The sequence below is a fragment of the Colias philodice genome, chromosome 22 (genome assembly GCF_061535455.1).
Source record: "Colias philodice isolate Cphi_HAF_F1 chromosome 22, ilColPhil1 Martin Lab GWU primary, whole genome shotgun sequence".
Taxonomy (NCBI): Eukaryota; Metazoa; Arthropoda; class Insecta; order Lepidoptera; family Pieridae; genus Colias; species Colias philodice.
This window is the reverse complement of record NC_143107.1, coordinates 3,975,214-3,997,162: the sequence shown is the minus strand read 5'-3', so window position 1 is coordinate 3,997,162 and position 21,949 is coordinate 3,975,214. Positions and strand designations below refer to the sequence as shown.

At 35.8% G+C, this 21,949-nt stretch overlaps 3 protein-coding genes across 3 annotated transcripts; 1 reads left to right on the top strand and 2 right to left on the bottom strand.

The window, feature by feature from the left end:
- Nucleotides 1-213: 213 nt before the first annotated feature.
- On the bottom strand, nucleotides 214-13,082 carry exu (maternal protein exuperantia). Its single transcript, XM_089709225.1, has 10 exons — nucleotides 12,909-13,082; nucleotides 12,122-12,289; nucleotides 11,546-11,698; nucleotides 11,143-11,285; nucleotides 10,652-10,857; nucleotides 9,706-9,841; nucleotides 8,966-9,114; nucleotides 7,592-7,731; nucleotides 6,777-6,888; nucleotides 214-1,019 (listed from the first exon to the last, which is right to left on the bottom strand). The coding sequence occupies exons 2-10, from the start codon at nucleotides 12,272-12,274 to the stop codon at nucleotides 970-972; spliced, it is 1,242 nt and encodes a 413-aa protein (XP_089565351.1). The 5' UTR covers nucleotides 12,275-12,289; nucleotides 12,909-13,082; the 3' UTR covers nucleotides 214-969.
- A 430-nt stretch (nucleotides 13,083-13,512) lies between these two features.
- Nucleotides 13,513-16,766, top strand: LOC149478391 (tRNA (adenine(37)-N6)-methyltransferase). Its single transcript, XM_089709224.1, has 6 exons — nucleotides 13,513-13,716; nucleotides 13,812-13,909; nucleotides 14,292-14,520; nucleotides 14,841-14,998; nucleotides 15,473-15,665; nucleotides 16,223-16,766. The coding sequence occupies exons 1-6, from the start codon at nucleotides 13,649-13,651 to the stop codon at nucleotides 16,764-16,766; spliced, it is 1,290 nt and encodes a 429-aa protein (XP_089565350.1). The 5' UTR covers nucleotides 13,513-13,648.
- Nucleotides 16,767-16,844: 78 nt separating this feature from the next.
- Nucleotides 16,845-21,949, bottom strand: LOC149478390 (uncharacterized). The gene is made up of 2 exons (XM_089709223.1): nucleotides 21,634-21,949; nucleotides 16,845-20,062 (listed from the first exon to the last, which is right to left on the bottom strand). The coding sequence occupies exon 2, from the start codon at nucleotides 20,040-20,042 to the stop codon at nucleotides 16,845-16,847; it is 3,198 nt and encodes a 1,065-aa protein (XP_089565349.1). The 5' UTR covers nucleotides 20,043-20,062; nucleotides 21,634-21,949.

Sequence of the window (21,949 nt, the reverse complement as noted above, 5' to 3'; positions counted from 1 at the left end):
AAGCTGAAGACTTTGTTTGAACTCGATAACTACTGGTCCGATTTGAAAAATTCTTTCGGTGTTAGATAGCCCATTCACCGAGGAAGGCTATAGGCTATATATCATCTCACAATGACCAACAGGAGCGGAGCATTGCTAGTTGCTTATAAAAGGTTATAACTGAACATTTTGATTTCCCTTATTCCAGAATAGGGGTTAAAATAAAACAAAAACTGTAGACTTACATATTTATTAGAGATCTGAACAAAATAAGAAATTAAATTATATGTACAGTCTATGTTAAAATTAACTAAATTAGATGTAAGTTAATAGGTACACACTCGTAAGGTATGCGGTAATGTTTAACTTACTCTATGGCAGAGTATATTATGCGACGAATTAGTATAGCGAAATGCGTTACTTTAAAATAAAGGGAAAAAAAAGAAAATAAATAAAATTGGATGCAAAAATCAGTCCATCCGTTACTTAGATTGCTCTTTAAAATAAATAAAACAATTTCATCTCTATATAAATAAAAGTACGTAAAAATTGTACTTCATCTAATAAAAAGTTAAAAGCTATTCGCACGCGCAAAAAAAAAGTACGATATTTGCAACAACCCTTATTATTATAAAACCAGCAAAGCTGATATTTCACAGACTGCCAAAAATGGCTGAAAACAAAAAAAAATCGACTCCATCAACATAATGAATATATATAAAACGTTACATCTTATTATTACTGAGTTGCTAAGGCACTCATTACTACATGTCTCTAAGTTTTAAGCAAAAATTGTGTGTGGGGTTAACGAAGAAAAAATAAAATAAATAAATAAATGTAAACTGGATCACCAATGCATGCAAAACAAATAATTCAATTCCATGGTGGACTTAACCTAGGTGTATAATACGAATAAATGTTTGTCACATCTTTATGGCCGATGCTAAATTATAGTAATGTTAAGAGTAAGCTTGCTTGGTATTTATTTTGTTAGTTTGCGGCCACCGCTTCTGTCTTTTGATCAGAGTTTGCTGTCACATCTGCAACAATAAAAAATACATGTTAAAAAGAAATACAAAATTTTCTTTTTTAATTACCATTTAGTATTTACTATTATCGCAAAAAACAACGTAACGTTGAGAGTAGAATCATGGCGATACCGTCACGTCATGGAGTAAGCCCACGATTTCGGTATCTTTGAATCTTGCAAAAGAACACTTCTGACACGTGCTCGGCACACACGCTTCTTATTATAATACTAGCTTACCGCCCGCGGCTTTGCCTGCTTTGTCTAAAACCTAATAAATTATATACTAAATCCTTCCTCTTGAATCACTCTATTAAAAAAAACCGCATCAAAATCCGTTGCGTAGTTTTAAAGATTTAGGGCCGATTTTTCAATGGTTGGATAAAACTTATACGTCGAATAATATATGACGGAAGAACAGCCTCATGGCTATTTTTAAAAAGGGTGACGCCAGCAATGCTGACGTCACCATCGTCTTCAGGGTAGTCACTCATAGTTCAAGTAAAACGCTTGTAGGTTTTTACTGACTTTTTATTTCACGTTAGTATTACAGAGCTCCGAACGCTCCGACGACCAGTGCGTGAATGAATTGTGTGCCGTCGGGCGTTCGTATTTATAGCAAACCATGACTCACAAGAAAGTGTTGCAACTCGAATTTTTACAATGAATTTTTATTATTTCAACAAACATTAATTATTTCGTTCTCTTAACCACTTATTAAAACAAATCAAAATAAACTTTAGCTAGTTATAATTATCTAAACGTCGTTGCGCCGATACGGCCATACTGACAGGCGGTGCGCGCTCTGCACCAGCCTCGTTGTGAATATCTGTAACAATGAATTTATTTTTCTCTGAGTTTGATATCCGTAAGCAACCAAGCGTTGCTTAGTATTAACATGTTAGTAAAGATTCTCGGCGTTTTTTTTTTTTTGTGTCGGTTCTCGGAGAGTCTCGAAGGTTCTTGGAGGTTCTCGTAGATTTCTCGAAGGTTCTCGGAGGTTCTCTAAGGTTCTCGTAGATTTTAACTGTTTTATTTAGAAATAAGTTTTTGTACTCACATTATTTAATCGAAAGAGGTGTCTGCATCTTGATTTGGTGAAAGTGATACAGGAACGTCTTGTGGGGTTGGCGACTCATCATCCGCCGATACGGTTTCTTGATCTCCAGGTTGCGGTGCACGACGGAGCTGGTCATGAGCAACCTTCTTTGGACGCCCTCTGCCAACAACTCGTTTTACCAAGTAGCGGTCATTCTCAAGTACTCTGCAAACTTCAAATGGTTCACTGAACTTGAGGTCTAATGAGGTTTGATTGCGAGGATTATTTTTAATCAAAACGTAATCCCCTCTCTGAAAGTGACGAATCTTGGCTTTTCGTAGATTGAAGCGCTGTCTGTCTTGTTCAGCAGTTTGAGTCATTTTTTGGTGTACATAGTGGGTGAGTGCTTCGATATCAACTGTTTCATTGTCAATATCCACCAAGTTTAGAAGTTCGGGTGGTACACAATGTTTTCGTTGAGTAATGAGTGTAAGTGGAGCTACCCCAGTGACCCGATGAGGTGTACAATTTATTGCCAGCTGTAGTTCTTCTAGCGTAGTATGCCATGGTTCTGCTTCATAGTTTTTGATCATTATTAACGTGCTCTTGAGAGTTGCCACGATTCTTTCAACTTGACCGTTCGCTCGGCTAACTCCTGGTGCTATAGTATGAACGTTTATTCCAAAGCGTTCAGTGTAGTCTTTAAATTCTCCCAAGAATTCTCTTCCTCCATCAACAATGATCTGCGCCGGCGTCCCAAATAGGTGAACCGTACGTTTCAACGCAGCGAGTGTACTGTGTGGATTTTTATTTGTGGCAAAATAGAACAGTACATATTTTGTGAAGGCATCCACTGTAAGGATGACATACTGCTGATCGTTAGGAGTACCAAGTTTTCCTGTTATATCCATATGGATGACTTCGAAGGCAGCTGTCGGTTTCTGTATCGGGTGCATTTGAGCTTGAATTGCACCTGATGGGCCCTTTGATGTTTTGCAGATTACACAATTATCAACGAATCTTCGAACCGTCGAGCTAATTTTATCGAACCAGTAAGTTTCCTTGATTTTCTGCAACGTCTTTTCCCAGCCGGGATGTTTAAGCGCAGTATGGAAGGAATTTATGATACTCCACTGAAATGTTCTTGGTACTACGATACAGAGCTGAGGACCGAAAACTGGGTCTTGGACGTGTTTCTTCAAAACATAGTCTTCTAAGACATAACCTTCGACCGGGTTATTGTCTCGCAGCAAATCCATTATTGGTCGTAGTTTGTCGTCACGTCTCTGTTCAACTTTAAGCCAATCAAGATCCTTGGTCATGACGTTGACAGCAAGTTCGCTTGGATTCCGGCTGAAGAAATCAGCGTGTTGAAGCCGTTCGCCTTTACGATATTCCACTTCAAAATTGTAGTTCTGTAAGAATGCCCACCAGCGGTGGATTCTCGGTAAAAGATCCTTTTTATGTTTCGATGCCTTTAACGCATTGCAGTCCGTTATCACGGTGAATTTACGTCCATAAAGATATTGTCGAAAGTGTTTTATGGCTCGTACCACTGCAAGAGTTTCTAGCTCATACGAGTGATAACGACTTTCAGCATCGGTGGTTCTCATACTCATAAATGCAACCGCGTGTTGACGTCCATCGATTATTTGAACCAGTACTGCACCGAAACCAAGGCTGCTCGCATCTGTGTACAGTTGTATGGGTGCGTCTTCCTGGAATAGAGTTAAAACGGGTGCAGATGTAAGTAATTCTATGATTACGTTTCGCGCCTTTTCATGTTTGTCTTCCCATTCCCATTTAGCGCCTTGTTTTGTCAGTTCATATAGTGGTACCATGATGCGGGAGAAGTCAGGGATGTACTTTCTGAAGTACCCTGCCAAGCCATTGAATTGTCGCACTTGTTTGACGGTTTTTGGTACAGGAGCTTTAACAAGGGCTTCTACTTTTCGTGGACTTGGTCGTACTTGTCCATCCGAGACAACGTTTCCTAGATATTCAATGGATCGTTTGAAGAAGCTGCATTTATCCGCATTGATGGAAAAACCTGCATCTTGTAGTGCCATGAGGATACGCTCAAGATTTGATAATCCCTCAGGAAAATCTGTGCACTTGCTCAATACGTCATCAACGTAAACTTGCGCCACCGTTCCAAGCAATGGAAATAATGCCCGGTTGATGCATCGTTGGTAAACTGAGCAAGCATTGCTCAAACCAAACGGCATAGTTAGATATTCATATAAGCCGTCTGGCGTGACGAAAGCAGTTTTCTCAATCGATGTTTCTGAAATCGGTATTTGGTGGAAGCCAGCCGCCATATCAAGGCTGGTATAGAATTTTCCATTGGCCAGCTGATCGATCTGGTCTGATATCAACGGGAGTGGATAGTGATCCCGCAAAGTGTTTGCGTTAAGTTCCCGAAAATCCACGCACAGACGATCGTCACCGTTCTTTTTCTTGACCAGGATGATGGGGCTTGAGTAAGGTGACTTGCTTTCACGGATGATTTTATTTTCGAGTAGCTCTTTGATAATAGCGCGAGTTTTCTCGCGTTCAACCGGACTAAGTCGGTATGGTCTTCGTTCCACGTACTTGTCGGGGTTCTTGAGCCTTATCTCCAGCTCGCCAGTTTTAACCCTTGTTTGTGGATATCCACGAATAAATAAGTGCTCATATTTATTAAGGAGTGTGCGCAGTTGTGCTATGTCGTCATCGCTGGACAAGTCGGTATCCAAATCGTTAAAGCTGGGATTGTTCGAATTCACATGATTAATCGACAGTTGATGAATTAACTTTGTTCCATTCGGTGTGATTACCATACTGAGATTTGTAGTGTGAATTAAATCCATGCCCACCAATACGTCAGTTGACATTTCGAAATCCGGTAGTATGTAAAACTGTAATTCTACTTTTATGGAATCTATAGAGCAAATGGTTATGAGTTTGGCCAAGGATAGTGCTGGAAACTGTCCAACACCTTTCAGATAATTGATCGCTGGACATCTCTTTCCAGGTAAAGAGGCAGCAACAGATTCTCGGATAACTGAACAATCCGCTCCGCTGTCAAAGACTGCCTGAAGAGCTTTACCACCTAATTCAATCACAATAGGTGCCAGTTTTGACCCTGCTACACAATTTACGTTTGATGTAAGTGCGCGATCTCGTTTGAAGCACACGTCGAAAGTGTGACCTGGCCTCTTGCAGTAAGTGCAAACTTGGTTCTTTGGCGCTTCTGATGCCTTACTGTCCCTGTCGCTTGGTTCAGTTTTTGTCTCTGCCGGCTTAAATCTGCAGTCATTCGAGGAGTGATTAGTTTTTTTGCAGAAACGGCAACTTGATGTTGATTGCGTAGTATCATTAAAACGGGGACGTTTGTTAGCTACGCTGGAGTTTGAGTTCGAATGTGACCGCTTTCTACGGATTGAAGATGCGACTGAAATAAGTTCAGGAACAGTAGCCGCTCTAACGTTCAGCAATTCAATACGTAGCCGTTCGTCGTTGACGCATCCGATGACAGCCTCAACTGCATGTTCGTTGTCGAGTGTGTCTCTGGTTACTCTTCTCCAGAGAATCCAGGCACGTGAGAGAAACTCGGCAATATCCTTTGATGAGTCATAAACATGTTCCCGGAAACGAATGATGTCTCGGGAATATCTATTTTCTGGTTCGAAAGTGGTGACGAGGTTTTGACGTAGTTCTTCCCATGAGGTCGTGGTCGCTATCCAATCATCGACCCACATTTTGGCTCGTCCTTTCAGCAAGCTACCGGCTTTCATACGCACATCGAAGTCATTAAGTTCGTATGTTGTGATAGCTTTATCTATGTGTTGACACCATTCACGTATACCGACGTTAGTGTCAGGGTCAAATGATGGGAGATAGAGGTCCTTAATCTTCACTTTAGATTCAGCTGGCGGTGCACATAGACGTTCTGACATTTTCTTCATCATCTCCATCATTTGCTCGAAGAATTGTGGTGGTACCCCACCCATAGATGGGTAAGGCATGGATGTACTCGTTAGGGTATTGCACGGTACCGAGGCACCGGATGTTGTCACAGCTGTTTGTGTCTGTTGTGGTTGATCATCAGGTGGTGATCGAGCTGATGAGGAAGTGGTTTGGATTGGAATCTGTTCAAATCCCACTTCTGATGACGGAAGAACAGCCTCATGGCTATTTTTAAAAAGGGTGACGCCAGCAATGCTGACGTCACCATCGTCTTCAGGGTAGTCACTCATAGTTCAAGTAAAACGCTTGTAGGTTTTTACTGACTTTTTATTTCACGTTAGTATTACAGAGCTCCGAACGCTCCGACGACCAGTGCGTGAATGAATTGTGTGCCGTCGGGCGTTCGTATTTATAGCAAACCATGACTCACAAGAAAGTGTTGCAACTCGAATTTTTACAATGAATTTTTATTATTTCAACAAACATTAATTATTTCGTTCTCTTAACCACTTATTAAAACAAATCAAAATAAACTTTAGCTAGTTATAATTATCTAAACGTCGTTGCGCCGATATATATAAAACTACCATTTTAAAAACGTATTCTAATTGCCCGTATTTGACAGTTTATGTGACATTCTAATATTATCGTGTAATACTTTATTGGACGGATAAGTTTTATCCAAACATTGAAAAATCGGCCCTTAAGCATACAAAGGGATATAGGGACAGAGATAGCGACTTTGTTTTATACTATGTAGTGATGTAGTGATATACCTACCGTTAGTCTTGGTGGGCGAGTTCTGCTGCGAGCTCTTCTGCGATTCGCTGGTGCTGCCCTCCGCTTCGCCCGCTTCGCCCGCCTCGCCCGCCTCGCCTGCTGACGACGTTGTCTGTGGGAAAATATATATTTTAAATACATATTAATTATACTATAAAAGAATTTGACCGCCTCCTTGGTACAGTGGACGTGTGAACGCGTGAGCGTAGCACCGAGGGGTCCTGGGTTCGATTCCCGGTGGAGACGAAGAAAAAAACAAAATGTCTCGGTCTGGTAGGACACAGAAGGCTGATCACCTACTTGCCCCTAAAGCAAATCGATCAGTGAAACAGATGTATAATGCATCTGCCCCTTGCCCCACTAGGGGACATGGGACTTCACTATATAAAAGAAAGATGATGCAAATGGGGGGGGGGGGGGGGGGGTGAATAAGAGGTATGATACATACCAAACAAAAAAAGTCACAAAAACTACAGTCAAATTGATGACTGAACGAACATAAACATGTTTGTGAATAAATTTCGCATATTCAACAGCAAATTTTAAGTACATATATGATTAATTTTGTTGCATTGTATACTATAACATTTTGTATAAACGATAAATATGTATTGAAATCTAAAAATAAACAACAAGATAGTAGGTAGAAGATATAGAATGGTAACTAACACACTTTTTACACTGTAAAAATAATAAATACGTCCTAGTGTATAAGTATTACCACTTCATTTATTTAATGGACATCGTTTTATATAAAAAGTTGTTTTATATAAACAAAAACTTTTATGCATATCAATATTTGCTAAATGACTTACTCTATTTTTAATATTAGGTCTTGGCTGAGGAGCTTTCGGCTCTTTGGCAGGGTCGAAGTGACAGTCAAATATCTCAATTAGCTCCTTTATGTCCTCTTCTTTAGCTGATACCGACAATGCAGACAATTGTTTCTCTAAACCTGCAAATTTAAATATGTAAGTAAATATCACAATGTATATTTTTGAAGTGAAAACTTCTTTAGCGGCGTTGGGTATAAAATCTTAAACTCGCGTCAGGACACGTGGCCTGATCGAAAAAGCGTAAGACGGATTTTTTAATTTCTTTTTTTAGCCCATATATGCCATGCGTAAGACGGATACCATTCCAAAATATCAAACATGCTCAAGTTAAAAGCATAATCAAGTTTTCACTTCTGCCGGCACTCCCGGAGTGCAACCCATCTTTTTTTTTATATAGATGGCAACATTGTCTGGCAACCTGCTGCGTTTACATATAATTCATGTAGGGTAGCACTGACAGCCACAAAAGCAACAAATAAAGATGCTATCAATTATATTCGATAACAGCATAGAATAGCTTTGATCTGCTCTCAATGTTTTACGCGTCGACTATAACATATCCAAATTGCGAAAGCAGCACTTCATCTATACTAATATAATAAAGATGAAGAACTCTTCCGTTTGAACGCACTAATCTCGAGAAGTACTGGTTTGATTTGAAAAATTCTTTCGGTGTTAGATAGCCCATTCATTGAGGAAGGCCTCATCTTGCTTAGACCAACAGGAGTGGTGCACTGCGGGTAAAACCGCGGAGCACAGCTAGTCTTATATAAGAGCTTCACTACACACTCGTTGACCTGCTCCTCTAAGTGTAAAGCCTGGTTTAGCCTGATTAGTGCGAGTGCAGGTGATTAGTGACTAGGTGTGGACAGCGACTGATTAGTAGGCTGTGTAGTAAAGTGAATAGAAGCGTGTTCTATTTTTTTGCGAGTGGACTGCGAGTAGCCACGTCCCGCGCGCCCTCCCTTCCCCCTCACTCGCAGTGTGCCTGCCTAAACACGTCTGGACAGGAGTGTTTAGTGTGTAGCGTCAGACGCTTGTTGTTGTACAAAATGGCAAAGTGGACCGAAGACACAACCTATAAATTTGTGCAGGAGTATCTAAAACATGAACTAAATAAGAATTGGACACTACTCGCACTACTCACCTGCACTCGCACTAATCACCTACACTCACACTAATCAAAGTGTAAACCAGCCTTAAACCAGGCTTAACTCATCCGCATGCCGATTGCCGCCACAAAAGAGCGGTACCACACACTTCCCGTTGACGTGCCACTTTTACATATAGTCCAACTTATCCGTAGCTCTCGTTGCCTCCGCAGCACACATAGCGGCAATGCCACACACTCACCGGCCACCTGCTGCTCCAGCCAGGCGGCGCGCAGCTGCTCGTACAGCAGCCCCGCGTCGGCGAGCAGCCGCCGCAGCTGCGTGACGCGCTTGCGCTCGGGCCGCGCGAGCCGCAGCAGCGGCGCGAACACCGGCCGGAACGTGTTCTGTCTGGAAACGGCATTACATTTAAATAAGTCAATGTAAAAGTGCCTAAAATTTTTGATCCATATCATTTTTGAAGTGAAAACTTCTTTAGCGGCGTTGAGCACTCTTTCTGTAATGGGTATAAAATCTTAAACTCGCGTCAGGACACGTGACCTGATCGAAAAAACGTAAGACGGATACCATTCCAAAATATCAAACATGCTCAACGTTAATAATCAAGTTTTCACTTCTGCTGGCACTCCCGGAGTGCAACCGTGACCTGATCGAAAAAACGTAAGACGGATACCATTCCAAAATATCAAACATGCTCAACGTTAATAATCAAGTTTTCACTTCTGCTGGCACTCCCGGAGTGCAACCCGTCTTTTTTTTTATTATGTATGTATGTATGTTAACATTTATTTTCAGAAAAGATTATTATCAATATCTAATTTAAGTAACATCTTTAATCCGTGATAATATGTTCTAAAAAATGATTATCACATCATATATGTTCATTTTACATAGATATTATTAAAGATATATATTATATAGCATATGATAGAAACTTTTATTGAAATCAATTATTTCACATGATTTTTCTTCTCTCCTCACCTTTCTAGAAGTTTCTTAAGATTATCTAAGGCCTCGAGCTCCGTGTGAATGGGTCTAGCCCAGGCGCGGGCAGTTTCAACCATGTCCTTGCTGGCCGCCGACCCTTCACCGCCACCGCCCACTTCTTGCTGCTCACCTAGACACAAATAAAAATATAAATTTATAAAGAATAGAAAAAATTCGATCACGAGGCGGGACTCGAACCCGCATCCTTTCGCGCCATTCCGGGGCGGATGCCTGACCAACTCAGCCACTCGTGACCCGCCAGAACGATCGAATTTATTCTATTCTTTCAGTTTTATATGTCTAAGGGACACACCGCGCGCCACCTATTGAGATGATAAACAACCATCTCAACCAATTGAATGAATTTATATTTATAAAGCATTTGAATGCCATAAAACAAAAAAAATATCAATTCCAACAAATAAAAATGTTTATAATAACATCTCTTCAAATATTTTATTACAATTTTTAGACATGTTCGATTAATAAAACATATAATATGCTAATATTACTTATAAATGTAAAATATTAAATGCTATAAGAGTGAAAAACCATTTAGTCACCATCTGTGAAACCTTAATATGAAAATTTCAACTAAAAATTTGTCAAACTGTCCACAGATAATGTATCCGCATCTAGCAACACTCGAAACGACACAGACACATCTTGCTTACAAAATACCTTCTCAAAAGTACCACATGAATCTCCACTTTTATTAATACAAAGTGCACTTACTCTGCGACAAATGCTCCACAATCCGATATGCAGCGGTTGCCCTATCGAGCGCGCTGTCCACAGATAACGTATCCGCATCTAGCAACACTCGAGCTAACATTCGCAACGATACCGACTTGACCATCTACTTACACATCTCGCTTACAAAATACCTTCTCAAATGAACCATATAAATTGCCACTTAATTCATACAATGCATACTTACTCTGCGACAAATGCTCCACAATCCGATATGCAGCGGTTGCCCTATCGAGCGCACTGTCCACAGATAACGTATCCGCATCTAGCAACACTCGAGCTAACACTCGCAACGATACCGACTTGACCGTCGACTTGCACTTTTCAGCGGCAAGCGCGTAGCTGTCTGTGAAACCAGCCACTATGGACTTGAATCGGTCCAAGAGCTTATAGCTGTAACAATGTATCAAAATGTTATTACAATTAATTGTATGTATTGAAGATTCTATGAAAACAAACCAATTAAAGTTGTGTGTGTGTGTAGTTCTAAGTCATTGAAACATGAGAACATGACACATGTCCTAAGAAGTGTAAAAAAACCAAAATTTCCTTTTTTTTATTAAGAACAGTGATCACACAGTTCCATTTAACTTGATAATTGTGTATTCAACAGTAGATTTTATTCACAATGTCACACACTTATACATACATAGTAAAACATATTTACAAATATCTTACCGAGTAAGTGCTTCCAGAAGCATTGTAGGGCTAAGGCGTCTTGGCTCATGGTAAATTAAAATAATGCTACCATCTCCCTTCTCTTTTTCCAACCAGTCAAGAAAATCTGTTAAGGCAGATATCTCCGACTTTGTCTTCAATATCTATAAATAAATGAATACTTTAGTAAAATATGTATAAATAAGCCAAAACTAAGGACACATAAATGTTTTCATCTTTATGTATAGTTACTTTTTCCTTATACAAATTATTTTTAGTTCTATTCAAAACCAGTCGAGTTTGAAAAAAAAGAATTCAAAACGGAAAAATATCTTTCGATTTCGTATTAGAATTAGTGGTAGAATTATTTTTGTTATATTTTGTAGATTTATTCAATACAATGGAAAAGTTCATAAATTCTCACCTTATGTGTAACAGTATCCTTCAACATCCTATATCTACCAACAGTGACAACTCTAACATTATGCCTCCGTCTCGCTCCTGGATTCAGATCCCCATATGGCATTATATATTGCGAGTATGTTTGTTTTGGAGTATACGCCGCTATTTGACATATCTAAAATTAAACATTTTCAAGTAATTTCTACAAAAAATCACTAAATACTAGATACAATGCAAAAATAAATAAATAAATTGTAATGATAATATTTAATTTTGAGTCACAACAATCATCATATTAATACTTTAAAAATAATAATAGACAGTATGATTTATTAGAGGGATTAATTTATTAAGATATAGATAGATACAAAAGATATGTGTAGCTTAATACATCTGAAATAAACAATAAACATTCAACAATAATAAACCATAGTTCTAAAACACATCTATTATCAGCAAACAATAGGTAAACAATTAGAACTTAAAATAAACCATTGTTTTAAAACAAATCTATTTGCAGCAAAGTCGACAAACAATTGCAAACTATAACACAGCAAATTGTTGTAAATAGTAAAAAAATCCGATATCAGTGCCGCACCTCATCAATAAGCCTCCGGCCAGTAGTATCCATGTCCCATCCTACTAACGAATACTTGCCAGGCGGCAAGCCAGCTGGCTTTTCTGCCAGAGCTGGCAACACCTCAGTAGGTGCATCGTTACCATTCACCTTGGCTTCCGAAACCATTGCCATGTACACTTAGTTTAACTGCAATTATAAATAAAAAATAAACACCTGTAGATTAAAAAAAAAATTAAAAATATGATTAAATTGAAATGAAAATTACAGATAAAACAAAAAATATTCGAGGGTACTTTAAAATTAAGTTGAAGATTCCAGTAAATTCTATGAACACTCAAATATTTAAACGTCTCCTAAGTAAATATTTGTCTAACAAATGACTAGAACTTTAGTTTACACACATTATGAATCAAGTCTATTTATAAAATATAATGTAAGAAGTGAAAATGTCAGAAACAAATAGGTACATAATGATAAAATTTAAATATATTGAAATTATATCTCCTATTAAATTTCAATTTCTTATAAGATTAGAAATAACAACCTAAAAAACATTCACGCCGCTCTAAAACAAGCAGTCAAAAGGTAATCGATTGATCGTATCACTTTTTTTTAAACCTGACTCATATTGTCATAGTAACCAAAATAAATGATCGTCTATCTCTGTACACTAAACTTATCTATTTTTAACATTCAATTAATCTGAATAACGAGAAAAATAAATAGAAAATAGGACACGTGGCTATCTTTTCTGAGGACATTTTGCCCCACCCCAATATGTCAAAATAAAACATAAATTACTTACTTTTTTGTTACGATGTTTCTGCAATAATAATAAGTTTATTATCTCAAAATATGAGATATATTGTTATTCTATATTAACAGCAAAATAGAAATATATTTAAAAAAATATCACAATCAACTCAGCACAGCACGTGTGCCGCAATCGGAAAAACGCAAGCAATTTAATAATAGTGCTAAACGTGATTCTATCCTTTTTGATTACAGATAATTTTAATATTTTTATTTATAAAAATCAACCTGTATAGTATAAAAAGTTATCACTTATTCAATAAAATCTATAATAATTTGGTTAAATATATATGATTTTTCTTAAATTTAACCTTCGTAAATTCAAGTTAATTACGAGGCCTCATACTCATTTGACCACATAATGATTTATTTTATAATTTATTTCTTGAAGTAGTCGATAAAATAAAAATTCGAGTTTATGTATTTTATAATATTCAGATGAGTAATTAAATTCTTAATAAACTGAAAGGATGATTTAATACAAATTACAGATAATCAAATACTTACTTGGATGTTGTTTTGCACCGTTTGCACTTTGCACGAATTGAAAACAAAGATGACATAAGTGTCATTGAATTTTATTGAAATGACAGTTGACAATTGACAAATTAGAGTCGAGCAGTCGAACATTGTTTTGTATTGTGAATTTTGTAATTAATGATCAAAATTGTATTAAATACTCAATAAAATATTCGTTTTAATATAACTATCTTCATGACAACTTGATTTAAAATGTCTGAAAATATAGAAGATTTCCAAAATCAAATTATTTTAGCAAGAACAGAAATTAAAAATTTAAGGTATGGGATGGGATGATGATATAAACTGATAATTTTGTATGAAAAGTAGTTTTAATCATATTAATTCCATTTGAACTTAAATTTTTGTGTTCTAGGCAACGCATTTCGGCTCTAAAACATGAACACATAAAGGAAATTAAAGAAATTAAGGGGTTATTAAACGATCTTCGATGCGTTAAATGCGCCGAAAAAGGTAACATAGATTACAAATATTTATGAAGAAAGTGTATAATAAATATCATTAATATTGTACATATATATCTCTTTCAATTGATTCAATTAAACAGTGTGTTAAAGTCTTATTTATGTGCTATCAAATCATAGCATTTAATCCGAATTATGTCCTAATATTATAAATGCGGAAGTAACTTTGTCCGCCTGTTTCTTCTTCTCGCATCAACCACTAAACTGATTTGGTTGAAGACTATGTAACAAAGCCGCTCATGGAAAGCTACTATAAAATAAATATCCCTTCCAATAGAAGGCAGTGTGAGGGATTGGTTATTCTTATACTATGGCAAACAAAAATAAAACTAATAATATATTAAGTTCTAACTGTATTTAAAAATTTCTAGCTACACAGTACAATCCAAGGCAAGAATCAGATAATGTAATTGCACCCGTCTCAGACAATATAACATACAGTCCTATTGGATTCATTGAAACAACATTTGAGAATAAAAGAGCAGTGCCGAGACAGCCTTCAATACTATCACAGGCTAAAGGTGTGGTTGTTATCAATACAAACACATTTAATAATCCGGAACATGCTTTAAGTGGATTGGAAGAGTTTTCTCATATGTGGTATGTTCATTGAAATATTAAAATTGATCTTTTCATTACTAATTGGAATCTTAAATAAATAGGATTATCGCTGTAAGCAATTTCTGTCACAAAACAATTTCGATAAAATATAAGAATTATTATCCATTCTACCCTCCATTGTATGGTATAAGAAAAATTATGCATCATTGGCTCTTATTTAGACTTTTATATTAAAAAATAGCATGTAAATCGATTTATTTGTTTAAAATATCATTAAGTTTTCAGTTTGCTATTTGTTAGTTTTACCATTTTAATGTACTAATTTTCATCTGTACCTATCATTAAATCGAATTTTTCAGGATAATATTCCATTTTCACTCAACCGCAAGTAATAATGTACCAGCCAAGGTGGCCCCACCGCGTCTTGCAGGTGAAAGAAGGGGTGTGTTCTCAACAAGATCACCACATAGACCATGTCCGATTGGCTTGTCGTTGGTCAAAATACATAGTGTAGAAGGTGAGATTTTAAGTGTAATATTAAATCTGACGGAGTCATGCATACTTGAATTTTTTTGAAGTGAAACTTACTGCCGTACGCGTGAAATTTTTGCGTTACGCCATACTCGTGACATTTTTAAGGTCATAAAGAAGTTTCACTTCTTACGTGTGTACTCTAGTACACGCATACATTTTTTGTTCATAAATTAATGTTTAAGTAATTTTAAAAAAAGGTATCAAATATGTAGTCATTCAGTCAATTTGAAATTAATTTGCTCGCTTTGAACATGATATGATGAAGCCAATTTAGAATACAGGAAAATGCCTTCAACCACCTAAAGTTTTAATTTGGATATTTTATGTGCAATGTCATCATTACTTGTTTGCAAAATTAACACACATAAGAAATTTAGGTCTAAAATAATTATTTACTGCCCTTTTCCTTGTAATAATATGACACAAGAAGTCACACACATATATTTTTAATTTACAGGTAACAAAATTTACTTCAATGGTGTTGATATGATAAATGGTACCCCAGTTCTGGATATAAAGCCTTACATACCTCAGTATGATTATCCAATGCAATCTTTCGAGCCAGTACTCGATAGGCCTTTAACAGAGGGTATAAGTGATACATTGACTCTCGATAATTTGCAAATAGATGACGCTCAGGATTCAATAAGGTTGGTAATTCTATAACTATTATAAAAATAAAAAACAACTGGTTTGATATTACTTTATTCTATTTTATAATATAGAAATCTTATTTTATAATAAAAGATATAAAAAATACTGTAAATATTAATGCTTTATATTCTATTGCTAGTTACAAGTTAATAATATATTCTCTTCGATCACTAATAACAACTGGATATACAATCAGCAACAATAACTCTTTCGAAAAAGTAAAATTTTTACGTATGTATAGTGAACACTGAACAGATAATAAAATATGTTTGCTTTTAGTATGTTTTGTGACTAAAATTTAGACAAACACATTTGAGAATAGATTGAAATTCGTATTTGTATATTATTGTGTATCCAGTTGTTTTTAACCATTGATGTATATTCCCAATATAAATTCTAAAAATGTTTACATAAAAATATTGATTATTCTAATTGAATATTCTACTGTCACACAGTATACAGATATAAATTGTAATAATCATGCACAATGCACATACATTGCAAAGTTCTGCATAATAATATAACTAAAATACAATAAACATCTCTCTTTTAGCCTAAGTCCAAGATTGATAAATCCGATTGGAATTGACACTAGTCCTTTATCCGACTCGCCATATGATGACGAAATTCCTTCACCAATAAATCAAGATATCACATCCAGTTTATCACAAGAGTCTCCTTTGAATATAGATGCTGTTGATGGTAGTAGTAGATCGCCAGTACGAAGAGTTGATTCAGAGCGTGGAGCTCCAGACGGACAAGAAAGATTTACCCCTCCACAAAGAAATGTCATAAACCTCAATGATGGTATAAGAGTTCCAAATTGGATAACGAATCCACCGTCACAGTCGTATGACGTGAGATTCACTGATGATGCACTCGAGAGACTAAACAGCCTTATTGGAGATAGAGCAGACACGTTCAAAACAAATATTGAAAGTCTGCTCTCTGATGATCCAAGATCTTTGTACGTGAGAACACGGTACCCTGATCATGAATACAGTTGTGTATTAGAAGATTTATCCATTAGTTGTATTTTTGACGCCAATTCGTCTATTTGTACAATTGTTGCCGTAAGGAATGCTGATGATTTATAATGTGTATGCTGCCTTCATTAATTTATTTTGCTAATTAAATGCGTCGTTGGTAACAAATATGTCTTATTGATCTATTGCTTATTTTTTATAAAATATCACACCTGAGCTAAAACTTTCGGCATTTGGCGCGATGATTTCAATGAATCGAAACTTTAAACCGGCCAACGATATAATTTTGGGTGAGTTGTCCTGACTCAATTTACAAATATCAGATGATGGTGTCCATTCGATGTTATCTTTTGAGCACCTGTATTTTATTTCCGAAAGAGAACAAGTGCTATCTTTACTTTCTATAAATTCTACACGGTCGACGTCGTACACCTGACCTAAATCAAAATTTCGTGACAAAGTTTTTCCGCTAAACATGCTACGAATCATTTTTATATTTTCATCATCAATTGTATTGTTTTCCGAGTCCTGATTAGACTGGCAAGATATTTCTTCTACTCCTATTATAATATCTTTAAATAGGGAATCAATTGTTATCCCTTCAACAATTGGACTCCATTCTGACACCATGTTTTTATTAACTGCTCGTATTCTAAATGTATGCATACTGTTAATAGCAAGATTATCGAATGCAAATTTATCACCAATAATATAAGTAAAAATAACTCCGTCTTTTTCAATTTCATAATACTCAGCGTTATTTACCAAAGTCCATTTCATTTCAATGCAACATAATGATGTTCCTTCTTCATCAACTTGAAAATCTTGCGGAATTTTTAAATCTCTATCGATATTTTCTATTTGTCCAAATACTGTAGCTTCGTTTGTATAATTGCTTATTTTTATATTTATTTCATTGAAAGTCACGTCCAGTTTTTTTATTTTAATCAATAAGCATTCTTGAAGAACATCTTTGCTGAAATTTTTCAAATAAGGATTTATAACAAAATCTTTTTTTAAATAATAGCAATTATTATTTTTCTCAAAATCTTCATCAGTTTCCACATTAGCTAAGTTAATAGGTTCTCCATTTATAGCAGTTTTTATATGACCAATTTTATTGCAAGCCATTATTTGTAATATTGTAGTTCTTTCTTTAGTCATATTTGTGTATGAACCATTCGTTTTGTTTATCGTTATTGATAAGCTGCCATTTGTATTTAGTTTAGGACCAGAAACATTAACGTTTGTGAAAGCATTTTCGCCATCTAAGTATTTTGAAGATACTCCATCATCTTCGTAAATAGTAAATTTGCTTTCACCATTTGGATAAATAGTAATTATTCTAAGGTCTCTTTGGATTTCTTGGGGATTATTATTCGGCTTGGTTATTGGTATTATCGATCCATCTTTAATGAAAACAGGGATTTTCCAAAGGGGCGTATTAATGTTATTGTAAATTTTGCCGCCTTGAAACCTTTGTCCAGTAAAAAAGTCTATCCATACTTGGTCTTTGTTTGGAAGGAATATACCGTTACGGATAGAACACGTATCTTTACAAGTGTCATTAAAAATTGGAGCTACTAATATGTTTGGCCCCCACATAAATTGATACATTGATTCGTTTGTATATGACGTCGTTTCATCCGGAAATTCTAGAAACATAGCTCTGACCATCGGTAATCCATTGATCGCCTCATATCCCAAAGTGTAATTATAAGGCATAAGCATTGACTTCAATTTTAAGTATGCTCTATTTATACATGTCGCTTCTTCATCGAAAATAAACGGTGTTTTTGGTTTATTACCCCAGCCATCCATATTTAATTGTAATGGTGTGAAGGCTTTCCATTGGTAATCACGTATGTTTATTTCCTTGACACCTCCTGCATAAATACCATCCATATCTGAACCAATAATCGGCATTCCAGATAAACCCGATCCTATATAAGTAGGTATATGAAATCTTATATACTCCCACTCCCCTCCACGCTGATCTCCACTCCATATACCAGAAAGTCTTTGAGTTCCAGCCCAGCCGTCTACCATGATGATCATTGGTCTTGCAGTTTCTTTTGCATTCTTAACGAAAATATCATGAGCATGTTCAACAGCGGATAAAGCAAATGAATATCCATCTCCAATCCACGCCACGTCACATTTAAGAGCAACTACTTCAGCTACGCTGACTTCTTTACCCAAATCTCTTTCTCCTTTCTTGGGATGTAATGGATCAGCAGGTTCTAAATTAGACTCCGTCCATAATGCAACTTTGACACCGTTTTCAAGAGAATATTTAGAAAATTCCTTTAAATTTTCAATATCGCCCTCCAAAGAATCAGTTTGACCGTATCCCGAACCATAACCGTCGTTAGGAATGAACCATCCTAAAGGCATGTCATGTGTTTTATACCTATCTATCATGGCCCGAGCAGAGAATTGATAATTATTTTTTTCGCCATTCAACGATTCTAGAATACCTTCTTTGCCATTCATATCGTTTGGTTTAAATTTTTTATAATACTTTCCATCTTCAAATAAAATAGCACCACGAACATTGCAGTCCACCGGTACCCAATAATCACGGTTAAACGTATTTAGATGTGCTTCATAATAAGCGTATTCGGGCATGAGTAGAGGATTGCCAGTTAATTCGTAATAATCTCTTAAAATATTTTTAGGATTAGAATTTATGAAATAATATGCATCGAAATCTTCACCCCTATGTGAAGTTGTTATTACCTCATTTGAATTATCCTGAAAGTCATATTTGCCTGGCTGCCAAGTATTTCTAAGTATACCGTAACCATACGTCGACCAATAGAAAGGACACGGGGAGGTTACACCACCATCAACCCAATTATTAGTGTTGGCAATATCGATTACATTTCCTTTGTGGGTGAATCTTCCATTTTGCATTCCACCGCCAAAAAAATACTCATCAGCCCGTTGATATGTCGTTTGTTTGCTTATGTTATTTACATACGATAAGGGACTATATTCAATCAATACGTCTCTATTAGCTCTCCGATCATGTATTTTCATTGTTCCCGTTATCTTATCAAAAATTATATTAATTTCCTTTGTTTCTACGATATATTTGGTAACAGTATCATGCAACGTTGAATGTTTGAAAGCTTCAACACCGTAGCTGCTTTCTTCTTTGTGTATAATTTTTGCGTTATCCCCGGGATTCATTGGTTTTGGATACTCCAAAAATTCTCCTGAAGGTGACATGTAATATCGGAAAACGTGGTCGTTAAGAATGGAGAGTCTAGACATTTCTCCAGCTCTAAATTTAATGAAGTAATAATGTTCTTGTTTCTCCATAAAATCAATGTTTCCCAAAGTTTTACCGTTAAGGTTATCTGCATATGTATCGCCCATTTTGTATATTAATAGTGTACCTGAAAAAAAAAAAATGGCTATATCATGCTCATCACGAAATTTCGAAGATCGATACAGGTAAGTAGTTATAAAGATGAAATAATTCTACAATTAGCTTGTTAGTAGTTAGTACTTAGTAGATATCCAAAGAACATATTGTGCAAAATGTCTTCATTTTTTGTGAAACAAATTTTTTAATTTGGCAGGGATTTGTTTTATATGGAGTTAAGAAGGTACTTTGCAACAAGACGGGACTAACGGGCAATTGCAACAGATTCTTTGTATCCTCTTAACCACACACGGACAAAGTGGCGGGCAACAGTATTATACCTACACGTATTTCTAGTACAAATTATGGCTCGAAAAAGGAATCATAATCAACTCGAATATTAGAAACACATGTGGAAAAAACGCATTGCAAAAATTATCTTGTAAGAGGAAAACGCTGGCTGTTATTATTTTAAATGAAACCTGTTCACACAAAAAATATGCCAACAGGGAAATTGCTTAATAACACCGAAACGTTTGGGATCCAGTTTTATTGTTTATTAAAATTAAAAAATCATAAGGCACCTTTGAATTCTTTATTAATTATTGTATACCCTAATACGGTGAGATAAGATCTACAATATTTTGAAAATTTAGTTGTAAGCGCATTATCTTCTTCTTCTTCTTATATATAAAAATGAATCGCAAAATGTGTTGGTAAGCGCATAACTCGAGAACGGCTGAACCGATTTCGATAATTCTTTTTTTATTATATTCCTTGAAGTACGAGGATGGTTCTTATGTAGAGAAAACGTAAACATGTACCACGGGCGAAGCCGGGGCGGACCGCTAGTAATTAATAATAACTTATTAAGTAATAACTAAAATTAATCGCCGAATGTATTTCAAAGCGTAAAACACGCGCACGGCTGGACCTATTTGGCTACTTTTTTAACGTTTTTGTTAAGACACAAGGTAGGTTCTTCGGTTCTTAAGGAGAAAAAAAAAACAAAAAAGGGGCAATAGGGCAGAACTATTGGGATATTTTATAATATTTGGGATCATTGATGCAAAGTACTCGGCTTCTTTTATTTTAAACTAGAAATCGCACAGGGTCGATGTAGTGTGTTTGAGTCTCACACAAAAAAGTTTAGAAGATTTGAAAAATTATATGAGATTTGATTGAGTTATCAATAGGGGCCTAAATTACGCGGTAAAAATGCAACCCGTTTCCGCAGTACATAATAATATTAAGTACATAAGTTCATCAGGAATGATTTAGCTTTCTAATGTAGATATTAATAATTTTTCAAATCGCTAAGGAAGTTTTAGAGTTAATTAAATCGTAACGAACAAACCAAAAATCTTATGTAAGTACCTAATATTGAACACAAATATAATTCGATGTGTATGATAACATTTTCTGTTGAATAGTAGGTATGTACCTAGACCTAATTTATGTACAAATCTAATATTAATTTTTGGAATAAAGACAAAACAATAGAATAACTGTTTACACAAATGTTCATGTAAAAAGAAGAGAAATTGGATTCTAATTATATTATGCTTAATAAAATAGTTCACGTATCATAAAAGTACTTACGTGTTTCAGATAAAACGCAGCAGTAAATAAAAAAATATAATTATAATATTGTTGTCGTAATAAAACAAATATTCGATAATTAATGGAAGCTCTATAAATTTAAACTAGCGTTCGAATTGAACCGCGTTTCAAAACGTCCGCGTCAGCGACAGAACGCCGCGTACAAAATAATGCAGAATTAAATACCATCTATGCTATTTATTGTGACCAATGTGACTTATCGCCAAGGCATTGCTGTCGTTGGTTGTCATTTTCTCTAGTATAACTGTCTAAGATCTGTATAAAAATATTAATTATTTCGTTGTTATTACTTGCT